Source organism: Scyliorhinus torazame, chromosome 15, assembly GCF_047496885.1.
Source record: "Scyliorhinus torazame isolate Kashiwa2021f chromosome 15, sScyTor2.1, whole genome shotgun sequence".
NCBI lineage: Eukaryota > Metazoa > Chordata > Chondrichthyes > Carcharhiniformes > Scyliorhinidae > Scyliorhinus > Scyliorhinus torazame.
This window is the reverse complement of record NC_092721.1, coordinates 160758724-160777196: the sequence shown is the minus strand read 5'-3', so window position 1 is coordinate 160777196 and position 18473 is coordinate 160758724. Positions and strand designations below refer to the sequence as shown.

Here is an 18473-nt window from a genome sequence, read left to right as displayed (position 1 = left end):
CTTCTCTTTAAGTCCTTTTGCACCAGACTTTATTGAGAATAGATTTAAGTTTCTCTCAATTGTAATTAAATAGAGGCAATAAAGATTCTTGTTTGCCTCCGAGAAGTTTAACTCCAATTTCTACTGAGTTTTAGTGTCGCAAGACGTCACTAATTCCGCATGGTAGATCTCATCACCTCCTCACTCACAGGGACTGATTCTCACTCGAGCGAAACGAGGCTAGTGAATAGTGGGAGAGGCCGAAAACGAGAACTACACCAGGGGCCAAACAATTTACGATGTAAGCAAAATCAGGATCTCACCGTAGCATGGCGAGAAATCAGTTATCACCACTTAAGCACTATTTCCATACAATTAACTGGAGCGACGCCATATCCAACGGCCTCCCGTAACTCATTGACCTCCCCAACAAGTGGTCACGCTGGCTCCAATTAGTGTTCCTTTTGAAAAATGTGAACCTGGTGCATGGACTTCTGTGGGCAGCCGAGGCAGTGAGTAGCCATTTTTGCTCACAGGCAAAGAGCCCGGGAGCGCTGGGCTTGCCACCCCAGAGCTCGGCAGGGGATGGAAGGATCCTCGGCTGGGGGGCGGCACCCTCCGGAGGGATGGGCCGCCATGAGAAGAGGGCAACCCAAGCCCCTTCCCTTCTGCCCCACTGACCACCCAGAACCATCACAGACTGCCGAGGCCTCTGGCCGTGCGGCTGAAGGCGATTGCTAATCGGGAATTGGCAATCGTGGTTAAGTGAGCACATCATCCAACCCAAGTGGGCAGCACAGTAGCACAGTGGGTAGCACTGTTGCTTCACAGCGCCAGGGTCCCAGGTTTGATTCCCGGCTTGGGTCACTGTCTGTGGGAGTCTTCACGTTCTCCCCGTGTCTGCGTGGGTTTCCTCCGGTGCTCTGGTTTCCTCCCACAACTCCCGAAAAACATGCTTGTTAGGTGAGTTGGACATTCTGAATTCTCCCTCTGAGTACCCGAACAGGCGCCGGAATGTGGCGACTAGAGGCTTTTCACAGTAACTTCATTGCAGTGTTAATGTAAGCCTACTTGTAACAATAAAGATTAATGTAAGCCTACTTGTGACAATAAAGATTCTGCATACTTGTAAAAACCATCTACTCTTAACCATCTCTGCTCCAGTCGAAACATTCCAGTGTATCAAAGTAACCAACGCATGCACACATTTGGCTTCAAGTCAGTATCAGGACATACAGTGAAAATATTTTGTGTTAGTATTTTTACCTTGCGCATTTACATATATATTTTTCCCTTTTCTAATATCATCAGGATTATTTTTTAAACCTATTTTCAAATTTCTTTTTATGATCTCTGTAACCTCCAATTCTATAATTCTCTAAGATCTCTGAGTTTTTCTAATATTGGCCTGACTGTAAGTATTCAGCAGTGGCGGCCAGGCCTTCAACTACCTTGACCCAAAACTTTGGAATTTCCGTTTCCTTCATTAAGACACTCCTTAAAACCTACTTCTTTGACCAAGTTTTTGGATACCAGTCCTAATAACTCTATCTCTCAATGTCACGTAATTTAAAAAAATAATAATTGTCAGTATGTGGGTGTCACTGGCTGGGCCAGCATTTATTGCTGATTCCTAATTACCCTTGAACTAGTTTCATTGTCATCATTAGACTTTTAATTTCTGATTTTTTAGTGGATTCAAATTTCACCATCGGCTGTAGCGGGAATCAAACCTGGGTCCACAGAGCATTACCTTGGGTCTCTGGATTACTAGTCCAGTGACAATGCCATTATGCCACCACCTCCCCATTATGTCTGATAATACGGGGACATTTTCACTAAGGTAAAGCTACTATATAAATACAAGCTGGTTATCAATTTAATCAAACAGCTTTCTCCATCCAGTGGAATAAAGTCCAGACAAATTTAACAAATAAATAATGTGTATATGCGAATTGCGGTTCTTGCCTTTGTGTTTTCCTTGATGAAAATGTATGTTTTGTATGGTTTAGAATCTAACTTGGTGCTTTTTCTATTGGGTGCTAGATACCAGTGACAACATTATTCTCTGCGTTCCTGAAAAGCCCAAAGAGCTGTCTCTAACATGCATGGTAGCAGCCTTGTCCTGCTTGTTTTCTAGTATAACCAGTCCATTTACTCTCTCTTGTACCTGGAAAGAGTTAGTTGGACCATCAGCGACAGGTGCTGGTTTAGCACCCTGGGCAAAATTACTGGCTTTTAAAGCAGACCAAGGCAGGCCAGCAGCACGGTTTGATTCCTGTACCAGCCTCCCCGGACAGGTGCCGGAATGGGGCGACTAGGGGCTTTTCACAGTAACTTCATTGAAGCCTACTCGTGACAATAAGCGATTTTCATTTCATTTCAGGAAGACAAATGTCATGGACCAGGGTGTTGCCACACTGCTTTTTATCATCACTGACAATGTGACACTGGAAGTTCTTCATGAATTCACATGTCTAGGCTGGACAATCATCAACAATCTCTCATTTGCCACTGAAATCAACATATGCATCACAAAAGCTGCAGCTGTCGTGAACGATTTAAAGGCCCCATCACGCCTAAGAGACCCCTGGCATACCCACTAGCACCCGGTCACCTTGGCACTGCTGGTCTAGCACATTGGCACTGTCACCTAGGCAGCCTGGCTGTGCCACCCTGCCATTGCCATGGTGCCTGGTGGCATTGCCAGGCTGGCAGGGGTACTGTCAGGGTGCCAGACTGGCAGTGCCAAGGTGCCAGGTAGCCCATGACAGGGTTTGGGCACCCTTAAGAGGTGGGGTGAGGGATGGCTCGAGGACCCCCTAAGAGGTGCGTTGGGTGCAGTAGGAGTCTGGAGGCTGCAGTGGATTAGCTGAAGGGGGTCAAAGATCAGGGAGGCATTTTAAAATGGTGCCCCAATCCATCAATACTCTTCCTGCACTGGTGAGCTGAGCTCATCAACGCAGGAAATGAGGTAAGTGCGGCCTCGGCAGGGCGTTCCTTGCCGAAGCCAAAAGAAATGGCAAAATGCCGTTAAATAGCGTGGTGTTTCTCAGTGTTGCCGGTGTTGAGAAACACTCAGCTAAACACGTCAAAACGGGACTCTGTTTTTGTCCCGTTAAATCGTGCCTGTTATATTCAGGCAGAGTAAGAGAGTGTGGAACAGCAGCAATCTGACTGAACAGCAAACTGTGAGTCAAGTCTGCATTCTCAGTACACTCCACTACACTGGTGAGACATGGACAACATATTGTTAGGCAGGAGAAAAGGCTGAACATTTCCAACTGTCACTTTCTCAGATACATCTTTGGCATCTCTTGGCAGGAAAGTTCATAAATCCAAAGAGGTCCTGGAGCATGCTAATTCCCTCAGCATACACTCATTGCTAAGCCAACTATGTTAGTGCTGGCTGGGCCATATTCACTGGATGGACGATGGCCATTAAGTGGCTGGTTTAGCACACTGGGCTAAATCGCTGGCTTTGAAAGCAGGCCAAGGCAGGCCAGCAGCACGGTTCAATTCCCGTACCAGCCTCCACGAACAGGCACCGGAATGTGGCGACTAGGGGCTTTTCACAGTAACTTCATTTGAAGCTTACTTGTGACAATAAGCGATTTTCATTCATTCATTCATTTACCCATCGTCCATTCTGTCTGGTGAATTGACCACCGGGTTACAAACACCTGGGCACCCATACCACCACTCCAAGGACACCTGCAAGTGAGATAAGAAGATGGTGGGCACTGACACCTAAGAGTCAGTTGCTGACAGCTGTGACATCAGGAGGCTGTTTGGAAGGGTATCGGAAAAGACCAGCAGAAACTAAAAGCTCAGCTGGCCGAGAAGGGGCCCAGAAAATAACAGAGAAAACAGAGGCCAGTGAATCACGCAACTTCTCCGCCCATTGTCTTCCTCCGCAGCAAATGCAGTGTAGCCATCTAAGATGGCCACCTGCAAAGGACCATGGGAATTATGACCAACCCAAGACTCAGACAGACACACAGCCTATGTGTACCTAAAACAGAGGTAACCAGACCTGACCAAATCCCCCGCTCGTTTACATTTCAATGGCCCATTTTCCCAGGACAATAGAACTCCAATCAAGCAACCGGTACAGCCACAGACTGATCGGCATCACTCCCTTGCCCAGAAAGCACAACTGCCAAGGTCAATGACCGCTAAGGACCCACCCAGCTACCAAGGCACCCGCCCCTTTATTGGCCGAAATCGACGAATGTGATCAGAGCCCTGTCGAACTATTGGGTCCAAGGTTAAGGACCGCCCCAAAGAGCGCAAAATCCCAGGGGGATAAAAGAGAGCGCAGCCATGTGTTCTGTCTCTCTTGGATCTGGCATATGCCTAACCCAAGTGTAACAGGAACAGCCAGTTAAGTTCAAGACCAACGATCGCTACCTGACGGATGAGCTCAGCAGAGACAGAGCTACTTTCTTCTAACCAGCCAAGTGAAATCCAGATACAGGGCTTTATCCAATTGCACAGTGCCGGTCGCCCTGAAGTTAAGTATAGGTTATTGTAGCTGATAGGTGTAGTTTAACTTGTAGTAGATATTGTGTTTGCATGTTGAGATAACTCTTGTGTATGTAAATAAACCATCTTTTGAACTAACTAACTGGTTGTGTGGTCATTTGATCGATATAAGGGAAAGGCGTGTGGTTCACCGAGATAAATAAATAGAGCAACAGCAGCAAGGACTGCCATGCCAAAGTGGGGTCTCTGATCCACACCAGGCAATGGTTAACACGGAGGTGACCAGAGTGGAAGCCATTATCCTGTGAAAAGTTGCCACCGTCATTCTTGCTGAGAGAACAACTCAGGGTTGGATGTAATATTGCTCAGAGATGCAGTAGCCTCATCCATGCCCACCCCAATCGTGCCAATGCTCCTGGGCATTGCTTGACATGTCAACTTATTTGTGTGCAAGCAGATCTATGAAAGCACAATAATCCTTTCCATTCAATTCCTTCAGCATATTAACACTGTTGATTTTTTTTAAAAATGGACATTGATTTGGTTACAATTTGCATCCAATTAGAAAATGCAGAGTATATTTTCCAAACTGAGTTGCAAAGTAAGACAAGCTGCATATTCTTACAGCATCTGTGGAGAGAGAAGGGAGCTAATATTTCAACAAAATGTCATCCAGTCAAGAAAGATTAGCTTCCCTCTCTGTCCACAGATGCTGTCAGACCTGCTGACATTGTCCAGTATTCTCTGATTTTGTTTCAGATTCCAGCATCCGCAGTAATTTGCTTTTAAGCTGCATATTCTATTTTGCGCAAATCTTTATCAATATATATGAATAATATTCCTGATTGTTTGTTATACACCGTGCTTATTTTTCACTCATAACTTGGGAGTTATTTCATATTTTGTGATAACTTGGCACAGTTGGTAGAACTCTCACCTCTCTGTCAGAAGATTGTGGATTCAGACTTCAGGCTATGATTTCGCTTATTATCTATTGGGATATTGCAATGTAGTACTGAGGTGTATTGCAGCTTTGGAAGTGCCTATACTCCTATCAGTACATGTGGAAATTATAGACTCCAGGGTCTCCCCTACCCGGCGGTGCGGGGGGTCCCGGCGGGATGGAGTGGCGTGAACCACTCCGGATTTGGGCCGCCCCAAAGGTGCGGAATCCTCCACACCTTTAGGGGCTAGGCCCGCACCTTTAGGGGCTAGGCCCGCTCCGGAGTGGTTGGCTCTCTGGCTGCTGGCGTGGAAGGCCTTTGGCGCCACGCCAGCCGGGGCCGAAGGGACTCCGCCGGCCGGCGCGAGTCCGCGCATGCGCGGGAGCGTCAGCGGCTGCTGATATCATCCCCGCACATGCGCAGGGGGGGGGTTCACCTACGCGTCAGCCATGGAGGAGGCTGATGGTCGGCGCGTGGGAAAAGAGTGCCCCCACGGCACAGGTCCGCCCATGGATCGGTGGGCCCCGATCGCGGGCCAGGCCACCGTGGGGGCACCCCCAGGGACCAGATCGCCCCGCGCCCCCCCAGGATCCCAGAGCCCGCCTGTGCCGCCAGGTCCCGCCGGTAAGGGACCTGGTTCAATTTACGCCGGCGGAACTAGCATAGAATCAGCGGGACTTCGGCCCATCGCGGGCCGGAGAATCGCCGCGGGGGGGCGCGCCGACTGGCGCACCGAGATTCCCAACCCCGCCGAATCTCCGGTGCCGGAGAATTCGGCGGCCAGTGGGGGCGGGGTTCACGCTGCCCCCCGACGATTCTCCGACCCGGCCGGGGGGGGGTGGGGGGGGTCGGAGAATCCCGCTGATACCAATTGATCCTCCACATGTCTGGCAACTTTCTCTCTCTCGTCTGGCAACTTTCCTTCCTCTGTCAATATGAGCCCAAACTACAAAGTAACAATGCTCATCTCATTGATATTGATGGGCAAATTTCATTGGGGTAAATTTTTATCTATACTGTCCGGGTATGAATTATCTGATAGAGAGCAAGGAGAAAAATTGGGTGGGTTGTGGATAGGAGTAAGGGCTAAATTACATGACTATATTGGCACCTGCTCCTCTTGTTTAAATGGCAGGAAAACTGTGTTGGATCTGTTATTGACTCATGAGTCTTTCCCATTTAATTTTTCAATTTTTTGACAGAGCACAAATGAAAACATAACACATTGTGTGAAGTAATTTGAACCACATACAGAAGTGATAACAATCATTTTGAATAGAATAATTTGTATCGCACATGCAGACTCTGTTATAATTGTCATTTATCATTGCTACTGATCTTAGTTTTAGTTAACAGTAGTGCCATATGTCAATTCAGTACAGTCTATGACTACCTCCCAGAAAACATCCTCAGTAAACCACAACGAGTAAAAGAAAAAGATGTTTATTTAAACAAGTATATACACAAACCCCGGTTAAACCTCACCGGGTACTCTCTGACGGTTGGTTCTACACTGGCTGACCTTTTACACAAGTACTCGAGGAGCGCGGGGAAAACAATCATCCCCACACCGTATGCCCCGTGCTGGTTATTACAACATCCATAGATCCATTTGAAGTACTGTATTCGCTGTCATGCATATACACTTGTACACAGAAAATTAGAAATTTGGTGAGAAGTTCACTTGAGACAATTTTAATGTCATCATTTAAAAAGGAAAATTGTGATTCCCACCAATAAATAATTGTCGAGTCATTGAGGCCTACAGCACAGAAAAGGTCCTTCAGCCCATCGTGCCTGCGCCAGTCAAAAACAACCACTAAAGTATTCTAATCTCCACATTCTCCCCGTGTCTGCTTGGGTCTCACCTCCACAACCCAAATCTGTGCAGGACAGGTGGATTGGCCATGCTAAATTACTCCTTCATTGGAATTTTTTTTTAAAAGAGAACAAAAAATAGTATTCTAATCCCATTTTCCAGCACTTGGCCTATTGTCTCTTATGCCTTGGGATTGCAAGTGCACATCTAAATACTTCTTCAATGTTTTGAGGGTCTTTGCCTCCACCACCCGTTCAGGCAGCGAGTTCCAGACTCCCACCATCCTCTGGGCGAAAAGGTTTCCCCTCACATCACCTCTAAACCTCCTGCCACTTACCTTAAATCTATGCCTCCTGTCATTGATCCCTCCACCAAGAGGAAATATTTCTTCCTGTCTACCCTATCTATGCCCCTCAAAATTTTATATATCTCAATCATGTCACCCCTCATCCAAGGAAAACAACCCCAGTCTGCCCAATCTCTCTTCATAGCTGAAACTCTACAGCCCAGGCAGCATCATGGTAAATCTCCTCTGCACCGCACCCATTCCAGTGCTATCACATCCCTCCTATAAATAAATAATAAATAAATAATCTAATTTGGATACCAGAATTGCAAATAAACTCTAGCTGTGGGTGAACCAATGTTTAATACAGTACCAACATACCCTACCTGCTCTTAAACTTATGCCTCAGCTAATACAGGCAAATATACCATATGCCTTCTGAACCACTGTATCTACCTGCCCTGCTACCTTAAGGGACCAGTGTACATGCACACTAAGGTCCCTTTGATCCTCGGTGCTTCCCAGAGTCCTGCTGTTTATCATGCATTCCCTTGCCTTGTTTGTCCTGCCCAAGCCCATCACCTCAAACTTGTCTGGATTGAATTCCATTTGCCACTAATCAGTCCATCTGACCAGCCCATCTATATCCTCCTGTAATCAAAGGCTATCCTCCTCACTATCTACCACCCCACCAATTTTAAATCACTCACAAACTTACTGATCAACCCTCCTACAGTCGTGTCTAAATCATTTATATAAGTCACAAACAGCAAGGGCCCAACACTGATTCCTGCAGAGCCCCACTGGTTGCAGGCTTCCAGTCAGAAAATGCCCCTCGACCATCACCCCCTGCTTCCTGCCACTCAGCCAATTCTGGATCCAATTTGCCAAATTCCCTTGGATTCCATGGACACTTACCTTCACTATCAGTTGTATAATACCTATTAATTATTGCCTAAAAAAACATATTCACTCAACCATGATGACTGTTATCCCCTCCTTCACCCATCAGGCATTTGAATACAATATTTGAATTTTGGAACCTTCAAATCCAAATTTAACTGTTTCACAATACAAAACAAAACAGATCTAATGATACGTCATCAATGCGAATGCACTCTGTTTTTATTCAGAGTAAAGGAGGAATCTGGAAACAGTGTTTCCCAACATGGGTCTGTTCACAAAGCCTAGAGAACATAGATACAAACTATATTTCCCTTCCATATACTGCCCTAACCTTTCCTCAGTTGGTAACAGCTGCTCTCACTAAAAATAGGGCATGCATTTCATTGTGACAGGAGTGCAACATTAACACACTCATTGAGGTCATGATCAACTTAGGAACAGCTCAATCAACATCATAAACTCCACCCTCTCTCCATATGGACCTTTTTAGATTAATTTAAGCAAAAACAAGACTCGCAAAAAATAATTAAATCAATGAAAACAGTAAAATCTGGAAAAATCAAAAGAGAGAATCAGGTTGTTCCCGATTTCACAGAAGGAAGGAAAAGGATCCTGTCTCCCAATTTACTAGAGACATGACTGTGGCTTCCAGGAGGGGTGATTGACCCAACTGACTTTTAAAATAAAATGAATGCACAGAAATAATATAAAATTAAAATTGTAGAAAATTAATGAACTGATGATTCACTGATTCTGTTCAGGTCAACAAACTTACAAAGCCTGCTGAGTCTTCAAGGAAACTAAAAGCAACTAAATGATCCTAAAATAGGTCAACATGAAGGCATTGAAGGAGCCCTATTTTGAGATAAACCAGCAGAATTGTAGGTCAGGTCAAATCTAATACCAGTGGAAATCATACAATTATCTCAACTGAAATGAATAATGATTTTTAGGACTTGATTGGCCATCCCACGTCAACTTGAAATAGAACACAAGTGAAAGGTTTTCAAGAGTGAATATGTCGAGGGAAAAAAGGTAGCAAGATCCCCAACTGCAGATGGTAAAAATGGTTTTGGGAGTGATAATTGACCACGTGCTGAGAACATCTGGTCAGTGTGGAGGACATAGACCATAAGACCATGAGACACAGGTGCAGAATTAGACCATTTGGCCCATCAAGTCTGCTCTGCCATTCAATCATGGCTGATATGTTTCTCATCCCCATTCTCCTGCCTTCTCCCAATAACCCCTGATTAATCTACAACCTATCTATCTCTGTCTTAAATACGCTTAGTGTTTTGGCCTCCACAGCCTTCTGCGGCAAAGAGTTCCACAGATTCACAACCCTTTGGCTGAAGAAATGCCTCTTATCTCAGTTTTAAAGGATCATCCTTCAGTCTGAGGCTGTGCCCTTGGGTTCTGGTTTTACCTACTAGTGGAAACATCCTCTCCACTTCCACTCTACCCGGGCCTCGCAGTATCCTGTAAGTTTCAATAAGATCCCCCCTCATTCTTCTAAACTCCAGGGAGTACAGACCCAGAGTCCTCAACCGCTCCTCATATGACAAGCTCTTCCATTTCAGGGATCATTCTTGTGTACCTCCTCTGGACTCTTTCCAAGGCCAGCACATCCTTACTTAGATATGGGGCTCAAAACTGCTCATAATACTCCAAAGGGGTCTGACCAGAGCCTTCTCCAGCCTCAGAAGGACATCCCTGGTCTTGTATTCTAGCCCTCTCGACATACATGCTAACATTGCATTTGTCTTCCTAACTGCTGACTGAACCTTCATGTTAATCTTAAGAGAATCTTGAACTAGGACTCCCAAGTCCCTTTGTGCTTCTGATTTCCTAGGCCTTTCCCCATTTAGAAAATAGTCTATGCCTCCATTGTTCCTACCAAAGGGCATAACCTCACACTTTTCTACATTGTATTCCATCTGCCACTTTTTTGCCTACTCTCCTACCCTGTCCAAGTCCTTCTGTAGCCCCCCTGCTTCCTCTATACTACCTGTCCCTCTGCAACTTGTGACAACTGATGCATTTACACCCTGTTTAGCACCCTGTACTTACTAGGCTCCTGTGTACATGGGCCTTCTTGCAGTCCCAGCAGCCCTCACTAATGCACTCTTCATGCTGTTGGGTCTGTTGCCGCTCGTGGGTTCTTGTGGAGCATGTCGATTCCACTCTGACTTTCCTTCCGGGCGGGCAATCCGTCTGTCCCGCTGCAATATGCTGCCCACTGCTTTTTAGCTCGACCTTCTCTATTCAGACGGTTGGAATTTCATAACCTTCCATTTTACTTACATTGCATTTATTCAATTTTCTTCAGTTAAAACTTTCATTTGTAAAGCCACAAGTTATGGTAAAGTCACCATAGTCCCAGATGAGCATAGACTGCTTTCCCTTTGAGGGGGAGAGCTGATTGATGGTGATTTAACCTAAGGGTCACCACACCTAAGGCGAGGGGCAAGAGGCCGTCATGAATAATCTCAGCCGGTACGGGAATTAAACCCACACTTTTGGCCTAGCTCTGCATCACAAACCAGCTGTCCAGTCAACTGAGCAAAACCAGCCCACGTGTTTTAAAATAAAAAGGTACATTCTAAAACACAGGAAACATGAATCAGATATTTTCAACAGCAGCAGCTACTGTCTTCAGACATTGTCTGTCTCCTGTCTGGCTGTAACTCCAATTCCTCTGCTTAGGAGAGTGTTCTGTCCAGGCATGATTAAACACATGTGCCAAGCTCCAACCCAGAAGTAAATTTTTTAACATTTCGGCAGTGCTGGTGGGAGCATTAGTATCGTCTAATCCATTATTCATAGTAGAACTCCCTTGGGTAGTTTTTAAACCTTATTTGACACCAAGCTGCCTGTGGTATCAGACTGGGATGGTGTGAAAACACCCCCTGCCGGAAGTCTCACATCACTTCACAGTCGAATTAGATCAGCCACGACTAGATTTACATGGCAACCTTAACACGACAAGAACTTTCACAACAAAATTGAACTTGTAGTTGAGGCAAATCGGGTGCTGGGGTGTATTTATCAGGAATTAAATTATCAGTGAGGATAGGTTTTACTGACATAAACAGAATGACCAATTCAGGTAACCTTTCATCAGAACCTAGAGTTTAACTCACATTATAGGATCAAAGGTGAGGTCACGTCTTGATCATGACATGCAGTTTGAGTCATCCTGTCTTAAAAGGATACTGATGCAATAGATAAAACTCAGTTGCCACCCAGGTTGATAGGGTTGTGAAGAAGGCCTATGGAGTGTTGGCCTTTATTGGTAGAGGGATTGAGTTCCGGAGTCAGGAGGTCATGTTGCAGCTGTACAGAACTCTGGTACGGCCGCATTTGGAGTATTGCGTACAGTTCTGGTCACCGCATTATAGGAAGGACGTGGAGGCTTTGGAGAGGGTGCAGAGGAGATTTACCAGGATGTTGCCTGGTATGGAGGGAAAATCTTATGAGGAAAGGCTGATGGACTTGAGGTTGTTTTCGTTGGAGAGAAGAAGGTTAAGAGGAGTCTTAATAGAGTCATACAAAATGATCAGGGGGTTAGATAGGGTGGACAGTGAGAGCCTTCTCCCGCGGATGGAAATGGCTGGCACGAGGGGACATAGCTTTAAACTGAGGGGTAATAGATATAGGACAGAGGTCAGAGGTAGGTTCTTTACGCAAAGAGTAGTGAGGCCGTGGAATGCCCTACCTGCTACAGTAGTGAACTCGCCAACATTGAGGGCATTTAAAAGTTTACTGGATAAACATATGGATGATAATGGCATAGTGTAGGTTAGATGGCTTTTGTTTCGGTGCAACATCGTGGGCCGAAGGGCCTGTACTGCGCTGTATCGTTCTATGTTCTATGTTCTATGTAGGAGTAATTAGCATGATCACAGAATGTCTTCTAGCTCCTGTTGGAGAGACTTTGGGTGGGATCCTCTGCTGGCGGGATTCTCCATTGCGCCAGCAGCACATCCATGCCTGTCGGTTTCCCAGTGGCGTAGGGTGGCCACAATGGGAAATCCCATTGGAAGGTGGCGGGAACGGAGTATCTCACTGCCGGTAAGGGCGAGCCGCCCAGGAAAATGCGACTGGCGGACCGGAGAATCCCGCTCTTTGTCAACCATTGTTTGAGGCAGATCCTTCTTCCCTATGATTCAAATCGATGGCCCTTCACAGAGACAATGGCCCAGATTTTTTATCCCCAGGTTGGGTGCGCAGAGTCAGGTGATTTCCTGGCTCTGCAAACCTGACCTTTGAAAATGTCCACCCACAGCTTGGAGTTTCAGTTGGTGAGGCGGGACAGATAGGCTGAAATAAGATTCGGGGTCGGAGACTCTGGAACAAATGCAAAGGCTGCTGGGTATTGAGGCAGGCTGGGCCAGAAGGCCTACCTTTTTGCTGCAGCACTGTGTTAAAAAAATTAGCCCCCCCCCCACCCCACACTCTCCATGCCTCATCCATGCCAATTGATGCCAACTCAAGCCTCTTTACCCATCGCCATGGAGCCTCATGCGTCTTATGCTAACCATGCCCCCTACCTACCCCATGTCCCCTCATACATCGATACCAACTTACTGCCTACTTGTGCCAAGCCTTGACTGTCACACACCATACTTTGCCTTTTCCCCCTCCATGCCAGCTCACCTAGCACCCTTGGTTGCTTGCTGGACAGCTTTTACAGTTTTGGCACTTCCTGGACAGCTGGACAGTTCCTTGACAGCTGGACAGTTCCAAATGAGTTTGTGAGTATAAAGTGTATAATTATGTTTAATTCTAACATTTTCAAAGGGTACCTTACTTCCTCCAAAATAATGCTGGAATCCTATCCAAAAGGGTGCTTACCCCTCCAAAAAGCCTGGCTATCCAGAGAATCCACCAAGTTTAGACCTTTTTTTACCTGGTCTGCTTTGCACATTCCTGGATTCATGCAGCTAGGGTTCAAAAATTGGAAGTCGGTGGAGTCAGCTGGCGATTTAAATGGCCAGCTGCCTCCGGAAATCGTGCATTCTTGAAGCACGGCCCAGTAAATGTCCTGCTTAATTGAAGATGGGAAATGCTGGGCTTGGGGGTGGGACTTCGAAAATTTGTATTTTTCTAGGATTTTCACCATGATGGAGAGCTTCTCTGTTGTGGCAAAACCTGGGCCACAGTGCGGAATACGCGATAAGTTATATTAATTTTGTTTAGGCTCTGCAGGAAAGCTCCTTATCGGCTGAGGCATCCAAACATTGGTTTCAGTATCAAAACCTTCTGTTCACCAAGAGCCTGGAATCTGTATGTGTCTCATTGCAACTCTCTTTAGGTCAGACTCCTGATTTTGTGAAACAACCAATTCATGGGGAATATAATCATCTTGTGCTGTCAGCTGCATGAAGCGATGTACATATTTCACAGATTAGTCAAATATGTCCAACTATTGCATGAAAGGGTTCAGCAACATTAGAATGTCATGGCAGTAGTGGACCATTGACCCTGTCCTTGAAATGATTTCAAAGTCCGGTTACAGAAGGTTGGACAGTTCTATTCCGTCTTGAGGAAATCAATGTTTCCATCTAGAGATCTGCTCAGAAATGGGGCAAAATGATTGCCTAGTCCTGTACACCTGGTGCCAATGACTTGGGCGGGATTCTCTGACCCCGCGCCGGGTCGGAGAATCGCCGGGGATGGCATGAACCACCCGGCTCCGCACTGACGCCGGCCGGTCTGACGATTCTCCAGCGACCAGAGAATCGGCGCCAATTTTTCTGCACTGTAGATTCTATGAGCTACATTGGCGCCGACGCGGTTGGTGCAGCACTGGTCGGGGGTCACTCAACGCGGCCACCCCGGTGATTGTCCCCGCGCGATGGGCTGAGTGCCCGCCGTCCTAGGCCGAGTTCCGCCGGCGTAATTCTTGTGTGATCCTACCCGGCAGGATCTCGCCGTTCATGCTGCAGGGGGCGGCCTGGTGGGGGGGAGAGGGTATGCAACCCTGGGGGGGGGGGGGTGCCTCCACGATGTCCTGGACCACGATCGGGGTCTACCCATCAGCGGGCGGGCTTATCCCGGTGGGGGCCTATGTTCCTCTGCGCGGGCCCCTGTAGCTTCCGCCATGTTGCGTTGGGTCCGGCGCAGAGAAGGAAACCCACGTGCATGCGCGGACTCGCGGCACCCGTGCTGACGCCCGATCGGCAGCTGGAGCAGTGTGAGGCTCTCCAGTGCCATGCTGGCACCCCTGTGTGGCACAGGATCGCTGATCCTAGGGGCCAGATGAAGCTGTCGTAAAATGCTCTGGCGTTTACGACTGCGTCGACACTTAGCCCCAGGATCAGAGAATCCCGCCCCTTGTTCTTGATATGAAAGGTGTGAAGATAGCTGCCTTGTGAACTCACTAATCCAACATTTCCTCCCCTACATAGATAGAGAAAGATGCCTGGCGGAATGTTCACAGTCCAAAGATGTGCAGGTTAGGTGGATTGGCCATGATCAATTATGGGGATAAAGTTAGCTTAGTTAGCTGGATGGCTGGTTTGTGATGCGGAGTGAGGCCAACAGCGTGGGTTCAATTCCCGTACCGGCTGAGGCTATTCATGAAAGCCCCGCCTTCTTAACCTTGCTCCTCGCCTGAGGTGTGGTGACGCTTAGGTTAAATCACCACCAGTCAGTTTTCAAACAGAGAGCAGTTTATGATCCTCGGCGACTGTAACGACATTTATTTTACTATCCAGCATCTATTTCACATGGCTGATAAGCTGCCACAGTACCATTCAAATATTGAGACTGAACCTCAGTATTGACTGGTTAGCAATCATAGAATCACAAAATCATTACAGTGCAGCAGGAGACTGTGGTAGTACCAGGTATTGCGGTACCTAAGAGGCTGATGACCATTGATTAGACCCAGGAGTCTACCATTGGCTGTTGTTACGTAGCTCCGCCCTGACAGGCGGAGTATAAGAAACGGTGCCGTCCCAGCAGCCTTCACTTTCTGTACTGAAGCTGCTGGGGAACAAGTTCTAGTAGATTAAAGCCTTCAGTTATGAAATCACTTTGTCTTGAGTGTAATTGATCGCGCATCAGAGATCGCCCATTGAGTCTACACTGATCCTTGGAAAAAGCACCCTACCTAGGCACCCTATCCCTACCTAACCTTTTGGACACTCAGGGACAATTTAGCAGTGTCAATCCACCTAAGCAATCCAAGCAAACAGTTGGCACTTTCAGTGTCACGGGTTTGACTCCACTGAATAACACCGTACTTTACACAACAGGTCCTCAGCAGATCTCAGTACCTCGTTAAATAGCCTAAGATAAATTTAAATTGATCTTTTTTTGGTTTAACGTGTTTTTGTTTCTGTGGTCAGCGCTGTAATATTCAGATGATACAACTAGCATATTGATTTATTTTATCCTTCAGCATCAACTCCCTGATAAACAAGCAGAGGCTGGTTATCCATGATACTGTGGTTGATGACGCCAAGCTTTCTTCTGTGATCAAGTCAATCAGCAAACTCTTCAACAGTTTGTCTAGGAACGATACCTCAGTCAGGAAAGCTCTACTGGCATGTGAGTCTGAGCATTTATTTTGCGAATACTGTTATTATTGCCTTTGTGATGCGCTTTGGAAATTTTCATTACGCTCATGCTCCTAGTTGAGTCAAATTTCTTGTATCAGAATTTAGTGAAAGAACTGCTCTGCTCCATCGCACTATCTAACTTAGCATTCAGTCACTGATGAACAAGAATTTAAATATTGTGGTTGGATCGCAATATAGTGTTCAATGTGTTTATCTTAACGGACTTATTTTCTTTTCTCAACAACACAGATGCGATGACTATCACTTTTGACCCTGTGACTGCAAACGAAAACCTTATCCTTTCAGAAGACCGAACAATTGTCCGCTACACAGATGCAATTATAAAGGCTCCGTATAGCCCCAAACGATTTGATGACACTTTGTACGTGCTTGGTTCTCAAGGGTTCACATTTGGCAATCATTACTGGGAGGTAGTGGTAAAGAGCAAGTCTGATTGGGAGATTGGGGTTGCTTATTCATCCATACCTAGGAAAGGCAAATGTTGGTTAGGCAGGAATAATGTGTCGTGGTCTCTAGATTGCAGCTGCGAGCGGTACACTGCGTGGCACAACAATGTGCCCCTCAAAGTTACTGCCAGGGGAAAACTTGAACGGGTTGGCGTTTACTTGAACTACACTGGGGGAGTGCTAGCATTTTATGATGCTGAGAAAATGGCACTTTTAGTTCCCTTTTATCACAAGTTTACTGAAGCCCTTTACCCTATTGTAAACCCCTGTAATAGTAAAGGAGGAAACTTTGCACCTTTAACTGTTTTGCAACTGAAAGGAATTTAGTCTCTGACTAGTATCTGCGGTGTTATAGAGTCATAGAGGTTTACAGCATGAAAATGGGCGCTTCGGCCAAACTTGTCCATGCCGCCCAGTTTTCACCACTAAGCTAGTCCCAATTGCACACAGTTGGCTCATATCCCTATTTACCCATCTTTCCCATATAACTGTCCAAATGCTTTTTAAAAGACAAAATTGTATCCGCCTCTACTGCTGCACCTCGTTCCAGACACTCACCACCCTGTGTGTGAAACAATTGTCCCTCTGGCCCCTTTTGTATTTTTCCCCCCTCACCTTAAACCTATGCCCACTAGTTTTAGACTCCTCTACCTTTGGGAAATGATGTTGACTATATATGCTCCTCATTATTTTCTAGACATATTTATAGACATGGTGGACTTTTTGCAGACTTGTTTTTAAGTAGCCTCTACCTTCTGAACTTTTACTTGGACTGCAATTAATGAAGCCTCTTTCGCTGTAAGTTCCATAGAAGTAGCAATCTCCACTGCAGATTTCAGGGTTAAAGGACTTACAGTAAGCAGTTTTCTCTGGATGACTTCATTTCTAAGTTCACATACCAATTTGTCCCGCAGGGAATTCACAGTACTTTGCTAATTAACATAACGTTGCTGAAATTTTTTTTTCCACTTACGGGCCAATTTAGTGTGGCCAATCCACCTATCCTGCACATCTTTGGGTTGTGGGGGCGAAACCCATGCAGACACGGGGAGAATGTGCAAACTCCACACGGACAGTGACCCAGAGCCGGGATGAAGCCTGAGACCTCGGCGCCGTGAGGCAGCTGTGCTAACCACTGTGCCACCGTGCTGCCTCAATGCTGGGTTTTCTAAGCCTATGGCTGCCCATGGTTCTCCTCCATGATCTTCCGCAATATTCCCCCACTGAAATTCAGCAGCCTTCTACCAGCTATGCAGCAACCACTGTTTAGAAACATTAGGTGGGGAAGATAGGAACTGAAGAAATGCAGAAGGGTGTTTAGAATCATAGAATCATAGAAGTTTACAGCATGGAAACAGGCCCTTCGGCCCAACCAGTCCATGCCGCCCAGTTTTTTACCATTAAGCTAGTCCCAGTTGCCCGCACTTGGCCCATAACCCTCTATACCCATCTTACCCATGTAACCATCTAAATGCTTTTTGAAAGACACAATTGTACCCGCTTCTACTACTACCTCTGGCAGCCCATTCCAGACACTCACTACCCTCTGAGTGAAGAAATTGCCCCTCTGGGCCCTTCTGAATCTCTCCCCTCTCACCTTAAACCTATGCCCTCTAGTTTTAGACTCCCCTACCTTTGGGAAAAGATGTTGACTATCTATTTAGTAGACTTTTAGATGCATTATAGTGGTTCAAATTCAAATGACACAATGGACTGCCATAGAATGAAGGCATCATAACTGCTTCCAGGAACCAGGCATGATTCACAGCGAATGGTAGCACGCCGGCTGTGCATTGAGAGAGTGTTATCATTTTTGGTAGTGGTACATCTCAGAATGCACAATGCAACATGTGTGCACTCACTGGCACTTTGCACCACAGGGAATGCTGCGATTTTCATAAAGCATCATGCTAGCTCCATTTGTTGCTCTCTGGAAAGAGAGAATGAAATATAATCACCTGTCTTTGAAGAGTGATTGCCAGTGACCTCCTTCACGCAAACTGTGAGACA

The 18473-nt window shown here is 46.3% G+C and overlaps 1 protein-coding gene across 1 annotated transcript in view; it reads left to right on the top strand.

Moving 5' to 3' along the window:
* The window catches only part of LOC140391332 (E3 ubiquitin-protein ligase TRIM62-like), a 42909-nt gene extending 25980 nt beyond the window's left edge, over window positions 1-16929 (top strand). The window contains exons 5-6 of the mRNA XM_072475915.1: window positions 15837-15985; window positions 16246-16929. Coding sequence (XP_072332016.1) covers window positions 15837-15985; window positions 16246-16790 — 694 coding nt within the window. The 3' untranslated portion in view covers window positions 16791-16929. The remainder of the gene's footprint in view (window positions 1-15836; window positions 15986-16245) is intronic.
* The last annotated feature ends 1544 nt before the right edge of the window (window positions 16930-18473 follow it).